The sequence below is a fragment of the Microcaecilia unicolor genome, chromosome 2 (genome assembly GCF_901765095.1).
Source record: "Microcaecilia unicolor chromosome 2, aMicUni1.1, whole genome shotgun sequence".
NCBI classification, from domain to species: domain Eukaryota; kingdom Metazoa; phylum Chordata; class Amphibia; order Gymnophiona; family Siphonopidae; genus Microcaecilia; species Microcaecilia unicolor.
Window position 1 is genome coordinate 565,422,962 of NC_044032.1, and position 21,193 is coordinate 565,444,154.

The following is a 21,193-nucleotide window of genomic DNA, read 5'->3' on the forward strand; positions in this document are numbered from 1 at the left end:
AAACAGAATTGCCCCAATACTGATATTTTAACAATTCAATATCCGTCGTCCCTTTGCCATACTGAGACAATTTTATCCATTTGTTACAATAATCTGTCAAGTCCTTGGCCTCCATTTCTCCCATTTCAAAATTTAGGGCACCAGGCCATATTAAAAAAAAAAGCTATCTAAAAAGCAAATAAAACTTGCCTATTTAATTAGAACATAAGAAATTAATGATTAATATCCTAACATTTTTGCAGCTAAATAATGTGATGTGACAAATTGCTACAATTCTGTTCTTTACCTGGAAAGTGCCATATGTTTGTCCATTCGAGCTTTCAAGTCCTCATTTTCTTGCTGGTATTTGTTTAGTTTTTCAACTAAAGTTGTATTGTTCTCCACCTTTTACAAAGAATGGTATTAGTAAACTTTACAATCCCTTACTGAATCTCAGGGAGGAACAGGCTCAGTCATGTGACTATCAAATATTAATCAGAATACCTTATTTGCTTAAGGTCTGTCTGAATTACAATTTGTTATATAGTAATTCAAATATTAGATTACACGAGACCTGAGTTACGACGGCACTACCTCTCCCTCCTTGCCCCCTAATCAAATTTTTAACTGCACTAAATGTTTCCAATTACTTTAAACTCACTAGTCTTTCAATCTGCATCAACTTCTTATCTTGTTGGTGTAGTTTCTCATTCTTTATCTCCATCACCGCTTTCAAGCTTTCCAACTCCTGTTCCAGATATTCAAGTTGAGGATTCTTCTGAAAGATTTTTCCATTAAAGTCAATTGAGTTTACTGTATGGCTACACAAAGTATATTAGACAGAAAAATCATGATGGTTCTTACCTCCAGAAACTGTCAAATATGATTTATTTAACAAAAAAATTATAGATGGGCCAAAATATTGTTCAAACTCTGCTTGCTAGGAAATACTTGGTATTTGGAAATGTTTGTGACTGTGATCCATAATTGGAATATTTCTAGCCACTATATATTAAGCTTCAAAAATTTTGCTCTTTTTGAGAAATTAAGATCTCTAAATATGGCAAATGTAAGCCACATTGAGCCTGCAAATTGGTGGGAAAATGTGGGATACAAATGCTACTACTACTACTAATAATAATAATACAATGAAGATGTACAAATGAGCAAGCTCTTTCATAGCTAAGAAAATTAAAGCAACATAACTATTATATTGTATCCAGACCAACAAAAACAACATTACCTTTACCACCCTGTTATCATACACTAAAACCTCTTTTATGCCTAACTTGGTGGATTTTATTTTCATTGATAGGAAACCCAGCTCTTTAGAATGCAGCATGCAGTAGCCTCACTTTTCTTATAAAGATAAGTTGACCACCACTACAAGGAGTAAGAGTAGATCTGACATCGACAAGAGAGCTAATCAAATCCAATCTCCAGTCATTTTGGTTGTAAGACAATTTTTGTCAAAGGTCATTTTCCACAGCCCTTGGAAATGATTCATTTCCATACATCTCTAATTACGAACAATTGGAAGTCAAACTGGAAGAGGATTCTTGCATGATTCAGCTTGTATAGCATTTGTGGACTGCCCCCCAGGTCTGCTAAGGAAATCCATTGGAATTTGAGTTAATAAAAGTGGGAAACATCCTAAACAAAACACATAAAATGTTCTTCAAAAAGGGTTGGCGAATGTTATATCTTGCAGATTCACTGAATTGTTCAATGAACATATTTTGAATATATAACCAACCCTCTACCTGAATGTTCCTTTGTGCAGCTGATAGGTTACATAAATGGCAGAAGCAAGAAAACATGTTAGTTTTTTTTTTTTTTTTAAGAACTCATCATGTTGTTCCTCCAAGAACGACCTCTACACAGATGAAATTCATTAGGGGAGTGAGAAGGGCTAGAGACGGAGGCTATTTACCGCATTTGATTTTTCTTTGGCTGATTTCTTTTTTTCTTCCTCAACTCTCAGTTTCTCCTTTAAAGATTCATTTTCACTTCTCAACTCATCAATTATTTTCTGAAAAACAAAAAGGAATGAACACATGAAAATAAAATTCAAGACACTGGCTAGTATAAAAAGTATTCAGTACTCTGAAGTTTATACCTCCAATGATGCCTGCTTCTCTCCGAGTGAATCATCCAGTAACTTGTTTTCTAGTTCATAGGTCTTCTTGAGTTCTGGGAAAAGTAAGTCAACAACAATTGCCTTAAGCATATGATGTCATAAGCAGCTTATTTATACTATGAAAATACATTTTTCATATCACTCTGAGCAGAAATGTTCTAGGAAATTGTCACACAGATTTAGCTCTAGTATGATTCACTTGACAGAACTAAAAAAAAGTCAGATTTGCCCTGCTGCCTTGTGCAAAAGCTACCAAATACATAATAAATGATGCACCATTCATTGTATTATTAAGTTTAGTGAATTGCTTTGAACTAAATGTAAGGAAGGTGCTATATAAACTCTATGCATTTAATTTAAGCCAACTCGCATTGCAGAAAAGTTGATCAAAATATTTGTCAGTTTATTAAGTACAAAGCCATCACTTATCTAACTGTAAAGCAAGGCTGTTGCAAGGTGTGGCCAAGCAGAGCAACTGTCCTGGGCATTACACTTCAGCCTAAAACAGAGAGAGTTGTCAAAAGCAACTTTAGTCCTAAATGCTGACTTCTTTGTTGGAAGTCTTAGAATTTCACATATCTAAACCTAAATCCCCATAGTACTAATACCAAATCAAGAGTAATTTGACACTGATAGAATGATGCATCCCTAATCAGCAATTTTCCTTATGACTTCACTCCAGTTGAAAAAGCACTATCAAGGTTTAGAAAAAAGTGAAATATTAATGTGGTATATGTTTATAAAAATTATCAATATGAGTGATGGCAAAAATCACACACACTTCCTTCCAAAACTAATAAATGCACCTGAAGAGTATCAGAATCTCAACATGAACCTGAAACAGGTTATTAGATGGGACGTCCCATTCCAAGCCCGAACCTAAGGTCTCAAGTTTTCTCAAACATTTACTCTTCAAGTTGTGCTTATGAATTTCTTATAAAATGGCTCCTTTAATCAATCTCTTACAAAATGTTTACAAAATGTATGTTTAAACCACTTACATTATCTAGCTTAGCTTTAAAGGTACTGTGATTGATTAAAAGAGCAATTTATTAGAAATTCATAAGCACAACTTGAAGAGTAAATGACTGAGGAAAACTGAGACCTTAGGTTAGGCCTTGGAATGGGAAAGTCCCATAAAGAGGCCCAATAACTTGTTTCATGTCCGGGCTGAGATTGATACTCTTCAAGTGCGTTTATAACAGTTTTGGGAGGAAGAGTGAGATTTTGCCATCGCTCATATTGATAATTTTGGTATTTGCTGGGAGTGGGTGAGGTCCTCCCCCCCCCCCCCCCCCCCCCCCCCGTTTTAGAGTGTATGTTTATAAGGCATTATTAGTAAATTGGTTTATCTAGTTCCACTAGTAGCCTTAGAATTGCTGCTTTCATTTGCATCTCTGTGCTGCAGTAACATAGTTGAAAGCTTATCTACAACTACAGTGTGGCGCAAGACATTTCTATATTTTTGTAAAAGCTTTTAAAAATATACACAAATGAAAGACACACCTGACCCCAAACCCTCCAAAACAAAAATGCTTAAATACACATAGTAGCCACCAAGGTAGCAGCTATGTGGGTGCTGAGTATGCCTAAGGACATCCACTAGTCTATCCCAACACTAAGCTGATAGCTTTGTGCTGTGCATGCCTAAGGACATCCACTAGTCTATCCCAACACTAAGCTGATAGCTTTGTGCTGTGCATGCCTAAGGACATCCACTAGTCTATCCCAACACTAAGCTGATAGCTTTGTGCTGTGCAAGGAGAAAAACTTCTGGTTCCTATGCCACATTTCCCATGCCACATTTCCCTTCAGTCTACTGACTAATTTGGGAAAGCTTGACCAATAAGATGTGTGCTGGAGGGGGGAGTAGCTGATAGAGGACTGTGAGAAGGGCTGAGTGGGTGGAGGGTCTGGGAAAAGAAAGATGGGGAGTGAGAATTGAGCTAAGGAGATAGGAAAAGACAGGGGAGGGGGAGAGCTAGGAGGAACAACGGAGACGAGAGGACACCAGCTGCAAAGGGCAAAGGAGGTGAAACACGTGAAGAGACGAGGGAAAGGAGCTGCATAGGATTCAGAAATGAAATTGGGTCACAGTGAACACCTATGAAGGGGGGGGGGGGGGAAGAAGTAGCTATGAAACAAAGTGAGTAGACAAGCTGTAGAGGGACAGCCTATGAACAGATACACATGAGGTTTAAAAAAAAAAAGAGAAAGAAAGAAAACGACAATGTGGAGGAAAATAATTGCTTTGATATACTGGTCTAACAAGCATATTAAACAATTTATACAATCAAGAACAAATAAGAGACTTAAGAAATTAGACTACAGAAAAGGCATGAAAATTGCTTATCTTTACCCTTTGTGGGCTGTGTCAAGAAAGAATATTATACGAAAGCGAAAGGGTGTTGAGATAGATGTGGGGATGAGCAGCAGGGTAATTTGTGTTGCACCCAGCACCCTAATCATTGGAGAAGATGGTTCCTAGGTTTGCATACTTTTAAGTCTGTCTCTGGTGTCAACCTAATAACTTAGCCAAGTTTTAACTGAATCCTAGGGAAAAGCAGATATAAAATTTTTCCTTATTTTAGAACGATTTCATTCAGAAAACTTCTACAAACCACCACATTCCAGTGAAAGAAAGCTTGGGGAATACAAGAAAAAGTGTCATTTTAGTAGTTCGATCAATGATAATATATTGTTACATTTTTCTGTGATTAACAGGACAGTAATTTCTTTTGCTCAAAGTCAATGAACATGCACGCCAATCAAGGAACTCTGCTTTAGGACATGCTCCCTGAAAGCTACTAGCACAGCAGTGTCTTGGAACCTAAGGCTAAGCACAGGCAAAATATTCAAATTTCCAAGGCTTTCCAGATGTCATTGCCATAGCACCAAGTATTTTACCAAAATGTAAATAAATATAATATTGCATTTAATATGCCATTGAAATAGAAATTATTCCCCATTCGATAAATGGACATCTTAATTCAAGTAGAACAGAAAGTCTTTCTACAAAGCAACAAAAAAAATATGGCCCACATTAAATCCACACTGCAATATCAATGAAGTTATAATCTACCATAAGCAAAAGGCTTTAATGTTATTACCAGAAAAAGATTCTTCGTACGCTGTCTTCATCTCTTCTATTTTCTCTGAGTGGCTGGTTTCAAGATCTAGTCTTAAATTCTCATGTGTAGTATTCAGCTCATCAACCTGCAATACAGTAAAAAAAAACAAAAACCCATTGCTTTGAAGCTACAGAACCACTCATTCCAATTCCAAATCATTTATATGGAACAGACTGTTTAATAAGAACATTTATAAATTAAAAGTGTCCATTTTCCACTTGCATTTAAAATACTTTACAGCTATAAAGGCAGTGGGAATTTATGACACTACAGTTACTTATATAATAAGCACAAACAGCAGAAATGTGCTGGGGAGTTAAATATGATTAAGCAGTTTTGACATAAACCACTTTTCATAATGCAAAGCTACAGACCTTAGTCTGCAGCTGTGTTTTATATTTTTCTGCTTCTTCAATAAACACATTCTGCAGCTTTTCACACTCGTTACTGTAGAACTGTTTAAGTTTTTCCTCCAGTTCTTCCAGTTCACTTTGGTGGTGGTCTTTCAGTTTTTGAATAACTCCTTCATAAGCATTTTGCAAATCATTCCTTTCCCTCTCCAGGTTATCACATGAAGTTGCACTAATCACTGTAAGACAAGAAAGTTAAAATTAAACAAATGATTTTACACTATTCACATTATTTGTATCTAGAGAAACTAGTGCCACATTAAACACAAGAGTATACCGACATTAGCATATGTAGAAACGCAAGCATATTTACGGAACTGAACATCTGGAGCTTTAGTATACCAACTTTATACATAGTACAGAATTGTACTAGCTGCTTCTGGTCCTAGAGACAACTGGCTTCTTGGCAAACTGTGGTACCTTTCATAAAAACTGTATAGATCTGTGTGCAAAACACACACCGAGGCTGATTTTTGAAAGCACATAGACTTACAAAGTTACATATGTTGCTATGTAGCTCTACTTTTATGTGCTTTGAAATTCAGCACCTATATTACATGTGTACAATAAAAGAGTAAATGAAGTTGCAGCAAACCCAGTTACAGAAATGTGCACATATGGAGTAACTCCACAGCCATTTAACAGAGTAAATAGTGCTATTGAAGAAACCTAACAGCCCTTATAAATAGTAATATAGTAAATAATAGCAGATAAATACGTGTTGAACTTTTGCTACTAATTGGATTTATGTCAAGTACTTGTAACCTCGATTGGTCTCTGTTGTAAGCAGGATACTGGGCTAGATGGACCACTGGTCTGACAGTATGGCTATTCTAATGTTCTTAACACCAAAGTAGCCTATCCAGCCTGTCCTCTTCCACCCGCTAGTACAAGCTGAATAAAACTGAAAGAAAATGAAAGCTAAAAATGATTAAAAAAAACCCCCACAAACACAAAATAGTAATAATAAAACCATAAACTAAGATTTCACCCATCATCCCATTACTACCCTTTTACCAACTATAACAAAAGCTCATCTACAGTAAATTATCATCACAACCACACTACACTTAAATAGACAGCATGAAACCACCACCACCTGCAGGGCCCTCCTTGGTCTAACTATGCTGTTGATGGTGACATCTATAGTTGCTCATTATGTATGCAGATGGAAGCTTTTAAAAGGATTACAGAGCTCAATTTTTGCAAACTTCTCTTGCTGCTCTGCTACTCAAAAGGAACTGAGTATCTGTCTTACTGTTCCAGAAGGGTGCTCAGTTGCTTCATGTCACCTTCCTGTTCTGATGGTAACCTCTTCCTCAAAGTAAAGCCATCACTACCCCTCCCCCCCCCAATATGCATCTTTGCATGTCCCTAAATAAGATGTCATGTGAGCTCATGCTTTTGTGTTATGCTATAGTAGTTAGCTTTTACCATCTATACTGGGAATTATTTTATTAATGTTTCTTAACGTCATCTAGGCTGAAATTTTTTGAATTTGTAGTATTCATAATGTAGCTGGGGAAAAAAAGTCTTCTAGTTGACAAATCCATTTCACTATGGTTGGGTAGAGGAAGATATGCTCAAACTCAAAATTGCAAATCACCAATAATAAAACTATTACTAGGTATTACTAGAGCACCTTGTTTATGATCTTACTGAAGAAAGCACATTTTAACAGCTTTACTTAACTGATACATGTGACAAATCTCTCTTACTCAGGCCATGTGTTCAAGAGAAAGGGAGAAGTAGCAATTCTTTGCCATTAATACCTTCCTGTCAAATTAGAAACCCTCTATTTTGGGATGCAAGTATCTACTTGCACATGTTGCAGACAAAAATGCTTTAGGTGCTCTAGTTTGGTATAATGACTGGTGAGCACAACACAAGTAGACAAAATTTCAGAGAGACTACTGTAGCTACATTTTAGCATCCATTTTCATTCTGCTTCCCCTAATCCCTCAACATCCCTCAGATGTCCCTGGTGGCCCTGTGGGCCGATCCCCCCCCCCCCTACCTGGTGATCTAGCAGCCCTTCCCCATCTCCCTACCTTAAGTTGGAGGAGGGAGGTGGCCTCCCTCCCCTTCGATTGGCACCACCTGCAAAACGGCAGTGCCCAGCCCTTTTATGGCATGAAGCCCCACCCAGTGCATCCCAGGCGCCAATGGAAGAGGAAGGAATCCAGCTCCCTCCTCTTTCAACTTAATGTAGGGGGGTGGGGAAGGGCTGCTACACCACTAGATGGGGGGGACTGACCCACAGCCTACTGGGCCATCAGGGGCATCTGAGGGATGTTGGGGGGGTTATGGGAGGCTAGAGACCCACCAGATCTCCAGCCCCCCCAACCTGTGTCGGGGGGGTTGGGAGGACCTCCGGCCCCGTTGCTGGGGGTCGTGACGGGGTTCCTGCGGGGCTGCTGAATTTGGGGGTAATGGGGGCCTGCTAGCACGCAAATGCATGCTGGACAGGGCTCACCATTCCTCCCCCAATGGTCTACAAACCCTAATGCCAACTCCAAGCTGGCGTAGGGTTTGCCATGGCCAGTGAGCCAATCTTTAGCACGCTGGTCGCTGATCATTAAGGATGAATAGGTTTAGCCCTGTTTTGCATGCATTTGCATGCTAGTTGCATTCAGAACCCGCGAGCATGTTTCATGCGCTCGGGGGATCTGATCATGGGGCGGTAGCAAACGCAGACGCTAGTATGAAGTTAACAGCCTCTAGCACCTGCGTTTGCTTCTGATCATCGGCCCATTAGTTCACTACAGAAGTCACTAAACTGCAGTACTTAAAATTCAGTAGTGCAGGATAGGAGTCCTGAGGTGCATGAATAACAGTTTGTGATCAATCTTGCTAGCTGTGTTATTCAATATTGCCCAGAAGCACTGAGTAACCAACTCACGGCACAAAGACCCGCCGCCCCTCATATGCCCTCCCCAGATGTTATCTGTCCCAGTCCCTGGCCTCCAATCATAGTTTGTGGAAAGTACTAAAGTACTTCACAATAACATACTGTGCCTAGACCTATTTAGTATAAGAGCTTCTAAACTGCAGAAGGCTATCTGGATCATGTAAGAGAAATGATCATCTTCACCATCTTTGGCAGTGGTAAAAATTACACCCTCCATTCCTGGCCACTGAAGAGAAGTAAAGGAACCTTTGCCCTCACAGAGCTGTCAGCTTTGGATCGCCAGTGTGTGAGAGGGGAGCTGGATTGTGCTTTGGTCCTTTTGTTCCCACAAGGGTGTCCTATGAAGACTAATAGCATAGCTGATTTAAAATTAGATTTGGAGACTTTTGGGGGGGGGGGGGGGTCATAAATTAATACCATTCTTCTGAGAGTGTGTTTTGGATATGAATATGCAAAAAGGTTATCAGTTGTATTTTATTTATATTAATGAATTTGTATATATGAATGAGCATTGATATTGTATTTTTGATTTATTGGTTCTTATGTTTTGCAATTTGGGTTGGTCTCCATCTAAGGAGGTGGTATACTAATTTAAAACAGCCACTTTACAAGTACTAGTCTCCTGCTTCATGTTTCTTTAGGGTTCATTTCTTCAAATCCTTGCTGATCAGTCAATATTACTGGCTTCCTCTTAGGTAGGTAAATACCTTTATTAGCAAGTCCAGAGTCAAAATCTCTGGGACAAAGGTAGGATGTCACCATAGATATAATTTTTTTCCCTGGCCAAGTGGTCTCCAGAAAACCTTTTGGTCACTGGCAGCAATCTTTGCTGTATCAAATACAAATGTATCAAGATGCCTGGACTAAGAAACAGGGAAAGTACAATATCAGAAAGATTTTGTTTAAATGTTCAGTTTTTGGCTGGGTTGAACTGTGGACTTTCAGGCACTGCAATATTGTAAATACAGGACAAATGACCATAAGTCATCAGGTAACTTGTAATTCCTACCAACTCTTTACCCATCGCTTCATGTGAAGTTTCTCTTGCATAGATTGTTCCTAGGAGCAATAAAACTCTTGCAGCTTTGCTCAATTAAACCCCACTAAATCATCTGTAAGAATTTTCATTGTATTCCTAGACTATTTTGGAATCAGTCTATTATTTTTGAATTTATGGTCCTGTATTGTGAACAATCTAACCTGGTCTTATTATATAGACTTAAGCCTCACTAAAGATTCATTTACTAATATTTAATACACATTTTGTGTGAGCCTTGCAGTAAATGATGCATGTTAATGGTGTTAGCATGTACACTTAGTATATGATCACCCTACTTGAGTAAAATGTAAGAGTTGCCTCTTCATCAATGAATGCTACTTATAAGCCACCTACTTCAGTTCTTTTTAGTCATGGCTTAATTTTTCCCAATTATTGACTCCAACTCAGTCTCTTATGACTTGTGGTATTCCATACAGAAGTGGGATCAATATGCCCCAAATCTACTGCATACTGTACAAGGCTAAATGACAACTTGCATAACCTGAGTTCTCCTTAATATTTCTAGATCTAAACTATGTGTGATATTCCATTTCAAAAATACAGTGGAACCCTTATAAAATGAGGTTTGGGATCCATAAAATATTGCGTTAAATGCAGGGTCGCATTATATAGGGGTCAATGGAACAAACACACGCGAAGCAAAAATTGATCTGTTGCAAAAGATCTGCTACAAACCGAAGCATTAACACATCATTGTAGTTGAACTACTGTATACACATTATTGAAACATATAATACTGTACACTACTGCTTGTACAAGAACTTTAGTGGGATCTGCTTTCTTAATGCAAACTAATGGCTTCTTGCAAAATCAAGAATGCTTTGTAGCTGTAAAATTTTGATGCTGTCCACCTCCTGAGTTTTTAGCCATCTCAAACTTGCCACAAGGTGTTCTATAGCAGTGTTTCCCAAGTCGGTCCTGGAGAATACCCTTGCCGGTCAGGATATCCACAAGGAATATGTATGAAAGATTTACATAAAATGGAGGCAGTATATGCAAATCAATTTTATGCATATCCCTTGTGGATTATCCTGAAAACCTGACTGTCAAGGGGTACTCCAGGACCAACTTGGGAAACACAGTTCTATAGCCTCTGACACTTTGGGAAGGAGGACCATCATCATCTTCCTCAATCGTCAGCATTGTCCGATGGTGTGGTTGTGACTTTCCACTGCTCATCTGCCACAATTTCTTCATTAGTCACAAGCTCATAAGTGGGGCACTCATCAATTGAAACCCAGTTCAAGATATCATTATGCACATGTTCGAATACTTTTTAATCAAAAAATATGAGAGTCAAATTAACACATTAATTCTAAAAAGATACTCATATGTTTAGCTGAAGTACTTTCCGAAGCTTCAAAACAAGCCAAAAAAAAAAGTTTCCTCTTAAGCATCATCCTCATCAATTGTCAAAGGGACTATGGATCCAAACCCCTTTATCCAGCATTGCTCAATGCAAATTACTGAGATAGCATCCCAGGCTTTTCTACTGGGGTGGCAAACCTACTTCAGGTTGAGCGATACCAGCACAGAATCAACTGTGGAAGTGTTATCTGCCACCATCATCAATAAATTCACATCTGCAGTTTGTTTTAAACACTGAAATAATGTCCTGGTCCAGGGGCTGGATCTCCAAAGTTGTATTCTTTGGTAGATAACACACTTATTTTACCATCACAAGCTTTTCTGATGGAGGGTTTTTGCTGGGCAGTTATTCAGAAGGAGGGGCATTTTCTCTTGTTTAGGTTTATGCAGATGAGCTCTAACAGGTGGAACAAAGGATTTATGAAACCAGTCTGTAAAGACTGAAGAGTTCATCCAAGCATTTTCCATGGACCGAGCTCACCCCAACTTGTAGACAGAGTCCACCCAAACTTGTTTTCACACATGTTCTGGCAGCAGCCTAAGCCGTGGGTCCACCCGAGGTTGTTTTCACACAAGCACTGGGTGCAGCTTAAGCTGTGTACACAGAGTCCACCTGAGGTTGTATTCACACTGGCACTGGGTACAGCCAAAGCCATGTATAAAGAATCCACCCAAGGCTGTTTTCACACCGGCGCTGGGTGCAGCCAAAGCTGTGTTGAACGAGTCCATCTGAGGTTTTCACACTGGCACCGGGAACAACTTAAGCCATGTATAGAGTCCACTCAAACGCATTTTCACATCAGCACACAGTGCTCATCCGGGGGGGGGGGGGCGGGGGGGGCAGGCCCACCCTGGCATAGCTAGACATTGGAAGTAATGGTTTTCATGCAGGAAACCCCGGTGTAGTTAGACTGGCTAGAATGGTTTTCAAGCAGGTGCGATGAGAGGGCAAAGCCGACAGAGGAAATGTAAGTAAAAAAATGGGGGAGCCAAGGTATCGAGTTATAAGTGGATCCACGTTATTGTAGTGCACATTATAACGGGGTTCCACCGTATTTGATGTTTAGGATTAAATAATAGGGGCAACTTATCTACTTTAAATATCAGTCATGGCCTTGTTATTAGTTATGAGCTCTTTCTCTTGACTAACATTTTAAACTCCAAGAGCTAACCATTAGGGAAGCAATTCTATAAATTCTGAGCACTGGGTGCCAATTCTGTAATGACACTCTGTGTACCAAGATGCCATTAAAGAATATTAGCTTAATTTGGCATGGGTGCACCTAAGTTTAGGAACAACCACTTTACACCAGTGAGTGATGTGTGTAACTGATAGTATTCTATAAGTTATGTATGTCACTTGAAGACATGTTGACCCGCCCATGCTCTGCCCACATATATACACCCCCTTGCAGTTAATGCACTATAGCACTTATAGAACAGCATCTAGTACACATTTGGATGTTAACCACCAATTACTGGCACCTATAATATGCATAAGTGGCATGACATCCAGGTGCCAATTTATAGAATTACTTCCTATGTGTCTCATGACAGTGCAGCGTATTGAATGATTAACATTATATGCAGTTCCTATCAATACGCAAATTGAAGTGTACTCGGATCTCATATCTGACCAGTCCTTTTGTGTGATTGTTGTAGATGTGTGGTATATGAAAATTCCAGTTAAACTATCTCAGCTGTGTGTTTCTACCCACATTTTAGGAATTTCTAGTTTAATTTAAAATAATCAGCCAAAATGGTTAAAGGATATTGGTCTAGCAGAAATGCTCAGTCGGTTCTATTTTTAAGTGCCTAAATAATCAACATCCTGAATCCTGTTCTGCTTTATGTAAGGAATTAGAAGAAAAAGCAGGGGATCTACTTTTGCCTGTCTGCTTTATGTAAGGTCATGGAGAACACCTCAAAATCACATGAAGTACAGAGTCTAGATGCCTTCCCCACTTCCCTTTTATGCAAGCAAGGTCTTTTCAGCTACCACAAAGGATGGAAAGCTAACCACTAAAGTCTAAAAATTTAATTTCTTGTATTGCTTTTTATTCATTATTTTATGTTCCATTTATTTTACTTTTTGCCTGTATTTGCTCTCCCTTGTATCCCTCATTTACCCATCTTCCTTCCCCCTACTTGCAGCATCTTCTTGTAGATCTTGTGTCTTGCTCCAGTCCTGTTTCAACTGTGTATCTGACCAAGACTGGGCTAGTGCTAGTCACTTAGACGTTTTACAGTTTTGGTTACTGGAAGGTCAGAAATTGATTTCTATGACTTCCATATACAATCACAATGCCAAGGTATATGTAATCAATGCTCTGTTAATAGCTTTAAATTTGTCTCTTCAAAATTTAATTTTTACAAAAACAGAATTATCCAGGCAAACGTTCTGCATCACACATGGTGCACTAAGCTAGGACTTTTGTTAAACTTTGAATCAGCACTGAAGACGTATTGCTTTTTAAGCAATATTTTAAAGACTGTAGTGGGGAGTGAATGTTTTCATGCTGTTGCATAGGCTGGAATGAAGGCTGCTTTTTTTTAGGGGGGGGGGAGGGGAGCATTGTTTTATGATTTTACTGTTTAATTATAAATGCATCCCATTTATAACAGCTTTGATATTTAAAATATGGAAAGTGGAATGTCAAATCTCTATAAATGCTGGATTTTGAAAAAAAATAGTATCTTAACTTGGGATATGGCATTGCCAACAACTGTGCTAGTGGTTTAAAATTTTCATGATCATGTGTTCCAAATCAAGCCACAGATATTTACAATCTTTATCACTAATTTGAGGGTTTGCAGTGCCAGAAAAAAAGTATAGCACTTAATTTATCTGTTAGTATCAAGTACAAGAAATCTCACAAATGGTAGTGAGTGAAAGGTGGTGCTGTGCAATTTGCCTTTGCAAAATTATTTTTGATCTGATGTCCTGTTCTCATTTGTTTTCATATTCAGTGGGCGAGATGCAGTATCTTAAATTAGGTTACTGTTCAGTCTCGGAAGGATTCTAGGAAAATTAGTACCTTAAACATTTAAGATATAATATAGTTGGAAAAAACAGATAGCACATGCTTATGTGATTGGATATCAGATCAGAACTTTCCCTTCCAAAGTTTAGAAAACTTCTAAAGACTCATTTTTTTTCAATTGGCTCTCCAAACTAATTCCAAATGGTTATATCTTCCTGATTTTGAATGCACACACCATGACTGATTACTTTTAACTGGGCTTTTGTGGTTTTCTTTGTGTGTTTAGTATCCTTCCTAATCTAGGTTTAAACGATTGTCTTCTTTCCTATTGGAATGGCGTTCCTTTCTTGATTTTATATTGATATTTTGTTAACCGCTTTGATCTATTGCTATGTAAAGGCGGTATATCAAGTTTTAAATAAACAAACATGTTACTGATGTTCCACATTAGTTCAAATCCTTATGAATAGGCAATACTTTGGATAAGGGTAAGGATAGTGGTAGTGAATTTGATACACTGCCTTTCTGTGGTACAACCAAAGTTGTTTACATTTAATATAGTCAGGTACTCTCTATTCCTAATGGGCTCACAATCCAAGTTTTGCACCTGGGGCAATAAGGATTAAGGGGTCTTTCTACTAAGATGCACTAACAGATTTACAGCATACACTAATAACCAGTGTGTGCTGCCATGCAGCCCATTATTTTCCTATGGGCTGAATGGAATTTAGCAAATGCTAATTGCTAGCACGCCTTAGTAAAAGGACCCTAAATGACTTGCCCAGGTTCACAGCTCCAGTGGGAACTGAACTCACTTTCCAAGGGTCTCGGTCTACTGCATTAACCATTAGGCTTCTCTACCACAACTATTACATCCAGTTGACATTCTCTTGGCTCAAACCCTCGTCGTCTCTTTGCCACACTGAACTCTCTTCCTCAAAGTGCCTTCACCTCCAACCCCCCCTTCACTTCCCCCTTCCCCCCCACCAGTCTCTGGCTGAGTTCTTTCATAAGGAACACAAGATTAAACTTGAATTCTCAACCAGGTCACCTCCACCTCTCCTTCCCTTAGTCCATTCTCTCAACCCTCCAACCCCTGCCTCCTTTTCTGAAATCACTGAAGAGGAAACTACACATCTTCTTTCCTCCTCAAAACTAACTACCTGTTCCTCTGATTCTATTCCCACCCATCTACTTAACACTCTCTCTCCTACTGTCATCCCGTTTATCTGTCATATCCTCAATCTTTCACTGTCCACTGCGACTGTTCCTGATGCCTTCAAACATGCCGTAGTCACACCACTCCTTAAAAAACCTTCATTGGACCCTACCTGTCCTTCCAACTATCGCCCCATCTCCCTCCTCCCTTTCCTATCCAAGATACTTGAACGTGCTGTTCACCGCCGTTGCCTTGACTTTCTTTCATCTCAAGCTATTCTTGATCCACTTCAATCTGGCTTTCGTCCCCTTCATTCAACTGAAACAACGCTTGCTAAAGTCTCCAATGATCTGTTCCTAGCCAGATCCAAAGGTTTCTATATTCTATTCTCATCCTTCTAGATCTATCTGCTGCTCTTGACACTGTTGATCACTGCCTGCTCCTTGATGTGCTGTCCTCACTTGGATTTCAGGGCTCTGTTCTTTCCTGGTTTTCTTCTTATTTCTCCCAGCGTACCTTTAGTGTATACTCTAGTGGATCCTCTTCTACTTCTATCCCACTGTCAGCTGGTGTACCTCAGGGATCTGTCCTGAGACCTCTTCTCTTCTCCATCTATACTTCTTCCCTTGGTACTCTGATCTCATCCCATGGTTTTCAGTATCATCTTTACGCTGATGACTCCCAGATCTGCCTCTCCACACCAGAAATTTCAGCCGAAACCCAGGGCAAAGTATCAGCCTGCCTGTCTGACATTGCTGCCTGGATATCTCAGCGCCATCTGAAACTAAACATGACCAAGACTGAGCTTCTTATCTTTCCCCCTAAACCAACCTCTCCTCCTCCCCCATTCTCTATTTCTATGGATAACACTCTCATCCTTCCTGTCTCATCAACTCGTAACCTTGGGGTCATCTTCGACTCCTCCCTCTCCTTCTCTGCACATATTCAACAGACTGCTAAAACCTGTCGTTTCTTTCTCTACAGTATCAGCAAAATTCGCCCTTTCCTTTCTGAGCACACTACCAGAACCCTCATCCATGCTCTTATCACCTCTCGCTTAGACTATTGCAACTTGCTTCTCACAGGTCTCCCACTTAGCCATCTCTCTCCTCTTCAATCTGTTCAAAATTCTGCTGCACGACTAATATTCCGCCAGGGTCGTTATGCTCATATTAGCCCTCTCCTCAAGTCACTTCACTGGCTTCCTATCCGTTTCTGCATACAGTTCAAACTCCTCTTATTGACCTACAAGTGCATTCACTCTGCAACTCCTCAGTACCTCTCCACTCATCTCTCCCTACATTCCTCCTCGGGAACTCCATTCATTGGGTAAATCTCTCTTATCTGCACCCTTCTCCCCCACCGCTAACTCCAGACTCAGTTCCTTTTATCTTGCTACACCATATGCCTGGAATAGATTTTCTGAGCCAGTATGTGAAGCTCCATTTCTGGCTGTCTTCAATTCTAGGCTAAAAAGCCCACCTTTTTGATTCTGCTTTTAACTCCTAACCCTTATTCACTTGTTCAGAACCCTTATTTTATCATCCTCGCCTTAATATTCCCTTATCTCTTGTTTGTCCTGTTTGTCTGTCCTAATTAGATTGTAAGCTCTGTCTCTTCATGTTCAAGTGTACAGCGCTGCATACGTCTAATAGCACTATAGAAATGATAAGTAGTAGTAGTAGTTTAAAAAGCCATTACAAAGACCCAATTACTGTTTATGCCCCCTTTTCTATTTCTGACAAAATAAAATGGATTAAAATGTATTATTCTTTTTTTTTTTAACTTACATTTATAACCCCCTTAAGACAGAACTAAAGTAGTAAGGGAAAAATAGAAAATACAATCTACTATAATAAAACTCACCCTCAACATTCTGAAGACAACGTTCTGAAGTCACTCAGTCACTCACTGAAGGGTTCATGGATTCATGGTGGTGAAGTCAGAACACTGACCATGTCTCTCTGCCCTGCCCTCGCATGATGGACCAATCAGAATAAACACCCTCAACATTCTGAAACACAAAGGACCATCACAACACCGTTTCCCAGGCAACACTAGGCAACGTAAGACGGACCAATCAGAGGAAACTATGTGACAATAAGGGAGGAGCATTCCCCAGCAGAATGGCTCATTATCTGTGCAGCACGGAGAGCACAGAACCACCGCTGGAACGAGAGAAGAATATTCCTGCTGTGGGTATGTGCAAAAATAGACCAGGGGAGAGGGGGGGGGGGGGGAATTTTTAAATGCCTAATGCCAGTACTTAAGAGTGCCAGAGGGCCTATAGCACAGACTATATTTGGGATCGCTTGACATGGAGTCAGAGGAGCCGGAAAACAACGTGCCCACCAAAAAAATACTGACAGACAAAGAACGTGCTCCTCAACCTTCCGCCCATCTAAAACAACACTGATGCCTCAGCATAACAAAAAAAAAACATGGAAAAAAAAACAACACAACAAAGGCTGACACCTCCTACAACCACATTTACATTTCACCAACAGAAAGACCCCCCCCCTCCACAAACCTCCTTGACAGACAAAACCACACACACACACACACACACACACAATACAACAGAAACACACCCTCAAAGCCACACACCAATCCAACCCACTTTGCCAGCACATCCCCCAACCCCCAAGCAAAAAACAAACAAAAAAAAGACACACATCAACAACCTGCACACACACCGCACCCTCACACACTCACTCACACACACACACACACACACACATACATACACAAAATAACTCTGTGACACATACACACACAAAAAACCACATGCTAGCGCCCGTTTCATTGGTTTCGGAAACGGGCCTTTTTTACTAGTTTTAAATGAAAACCATGAATTTAGTGAATTTTTTGGAATTAGATTATTGTAACAGTTTTAAAAATGTCACAGAAAAGCTACTGCATATATAGCAATGATATTACATTAAGTAATTTTTCCTGATATAGCTTTCAGGATACTGACAGAATATGCATGAGATTCTTTTATACACAATTGAGGCAGTGATAACAAATATTCACAACACACATGCTGAGGATATTCTAAAAACTAAATAGACTAAATGGTCCCTGAGAAATGGCCTGAAAATCACTTCAACATCAATCAAATTCAACACAGCTGTCGTAACATCACTTACATATGCATTTTAATTTTATATCTTTTTGAAATGAGAGCAAAGATACAAAGCTAATCAAAGAAAGTGCATCCTCATGCTTAACTCTGAAAGCATAGACAATCACATAAGCATACTATTTTTTTTTTTTTCCTAATCACAAAACCTATATTTAAGACTCAAAGAAGAAGAAAATAATTGGGTACGTGTTGTGTGATGGAAGACTCTGTCCATGTTGCATTGTGCTTATTTTTATAAATAAAAAGATTTGAATATGAAGCATCTCATTCAATTCACTTACCCCAAACAGTGTGAATGTGTTCATTACATGGAAAGCAATCTATTGAATTGCTAGTAATACACACCCATTAACTTTTTCCATGGCAGTCAGCTCCAAGGATTATTTTTCTAACTACACACAGCAGGTTACAGGACCCAAGGCATCATGATTTCACCAGAGAATCATGCCAAACAAATCACAATTTTCTGATTAAGTGATTAGAGAATTAAAGTAGGAGTGTACTGAATGTGGTACACACCAATTTTAGTAGTTTATGCTGTCTTTTAGAGGCTCACAAACGAGCAGAGTAACCTGAAGATCACCAGGGTGTTCAAGTTAGAAAACAGGCCAGAATTATGGTAAATGATATTTACCATCAGAGCCACTTTAACCACCTTTGGGGCACTGGGCAACCTTTGTAGATGCATCATTCCCCCCCCCCTCCTTCCATTCAGAGGCACAGCTTTCTTAGCTCCCTGCTGAAAAATAAACCACAGCATAAACACGCAGAGCTACTGTCTAAGCCAGTGGTTCCCAAATCTGGTCCTGGAGGCAACCCAGCCACTCAGATTTTATTTATTGCATTTGTATCCCACATTTTCCCACCTATTTGCAGGCTCAATGTGGCTTACAGAATTTTGTTATGACATAGTCATTCCAGGATATCAGATACAATTAATAATGTACAATGGTTGAGTAGGTAAGAGAGAAGGAAGGTGTTAGGCATGATAGTATAGAAGGTGGGCTTTAATGACTGGATGGGTTGGTGAGGTAGTTTTGTAGGGCTATGGGTTCTCTTTGTAGCCCTTGTTGAAGAGATGCGTCTTCAAAGATTTGCAAAAGTTAGTTATTTCATCAATAGTTGTCAGGGCTGTAGGTAATGCATTCCACAACTGCGTACTCATGTAAGAGAAGGTGGTGGCGTGTATCCGCTTGTATTTCAGTCCTTTACAGCTGGGGAAGTGCAGATTGCAAAATTTGCGGGCTGATCTTATGGCGTTTCTGGGATGCAGGTCCACGAGGTTTAGCATGTAGATTGGGGCGTCTGCGTGAATGATTTTGTGTACAATCGTGCAGATCTTGAACGCAATGCGTTCCTTGAGTGGGAGCCAGTGAAGTTTCTCTCTCAGGGGTTTTGCACTTTCATATTTAGTTTTTCCAAATATGAGTCTGGCTGTGGTATTCTGGGCTGTTTGGAGTTTTATTTTCAGGATATCCACAATGAAGATTCATGAGAAGTGTGCATGCAGTGATGGCAGTGTATGTAAATGTAGCAAACACCCACAGAAGGTGAACTCTCCACAGGAAAACCAATGAAAGGCAAAACACACAGTGGATCCAAAAAAGTCCTCTCACAATGAGTGTCTTCCTGAACAAGGTCTTTATTGACAGTAGCAGAAATGACCCGACACGTGACGTGTTTCGGCCGTGAGGCCTGCGTCAGGGGTCTAGTATTATCTGTAGAAAAAAGTACCTTGTAGATCAGATGAAAAAAATATAGCACTAAAGCTGCTAACAACGATATCGTACAGCGTTTTCTTGTGTACGATATCGTTGTTAGCAGCTTTAGTGCTATATTTTTTTCATCTGATCTACAAGGTACTTTTTTCTACAGATAATACTAGACCCCTGACGCAGGCCTCACGGCCGAAACACGTCACGTGTCGGGTCATTTCTGCTACTGTCAATAAAGACCTTGTTCAGGAAGACACTCATTGTGAGAGGACTTTTTTGGATCCACTGTGTGTTTTGCCTTTCAGTGTATGTAAATGTGTCATGAATCTTCATTGTGGATATCCTGAAAAACTGACTGGCTAGGGTGCCTCCAGGACCAAGTTTGGGAACAATTGGTCTAGGCCATGCTGCTGATGACTACCTCTCAGAAACAGGAAGTCCATGATAGAAGGGGATGGGACCAGCAGAACCATCAGCTGTATGGCCTAGACAGCAGACCTATATCACATTTTTCTTTGTTGTAATCAGTTGGGGGGGATAAGGAAGCTGCTGGATCAGGGGAGGGGAAGGGATGATGATTATGATGGACAGAGTACAGTGAAGGCAAAGGAAAGGTTTTTTTTGTAGTGCATTTAGGGTACAAATTTGGCACAGTGGTGAAGGGACTGAGGCCTGGGGAAGAGCTTCTGGCTACTTTTATGGATTTCTATTTCATGGGTGACATTTTACATATTTTAAATTCTATTTCAAGCACTTAACCAACACTAAACCACACAATCTATGAAAACAATTCAACTGTACTTAAAGACTTCTCAAGAGTCAGAGTCAATTTAAGCCTAATCAGATAATTCTGCTAGAATGACAAACCACTTCAACACACATCAGATCCTGCAAAATCTAAAACCCAATGATATTATAACGAACTATATTAAATGTTAGATGTCCCCTCAGTGCCAACAAAATCCCTCCACTGCAAAACACACTATGCACAAACTTTTGCAAAAACTACATTCAGAACCTTACCACAACAGCACTAACTCCCAGGACTCAAACAGCAACAACCTTATCCGTGGAAAAGCAGCACTGTAAATATTACACTAGGCCCTAAAACACCAATACACCACCTATTGAGAAAATAGAACACATGGGAGGTGCTATGGATCTCTACACAGAAATTAGATACTAGAA

General features: G+C 39.6%; 1 protein-coding gene across 8 annotated transcripts in view; it reads right to left on the reverse strand.

Moving 5' to 3' along the window:
* Positions 1-21,193, reverse strand: part of MTUS1 (microtubule associated scaffold protein 1) — a 361,304-nt gene that overhangs the window by 3,843 nt on the left and 336,268 nt on the right. For 7 of the 8 annotated variants that reach the window (XM_030191459.1, XM_030191456.1, XM_030191455.1 and 4 more), the window contains 6 exons: positions 5,625-5,839; positions 5,230-5,335; positions 2,099-2,172; positions 1,913-2,011; positions 641-757; positions 287-384 (listed from right to left, as the gene is read on the reverse strand). In XM_030191459.1, the coding sequence (XP_030047319.1) occupies positions 287-384; positions 641-757; positions 1,913-2,011; positions 2,099-2,172; positions 5,230-5,335; positions 5,625-5,839 (709 nt within the window). The remainder of the gene's footprint in view (positions 1-286; positions 385-640; positions 758-1,912; positions 2,012-2,098; positions 2,173-5,229; positions 5,336-5,624; positions 5,840-21,193) is intronic. The other variant, XM_030191460.1, reaches the window with a different exon arrangement.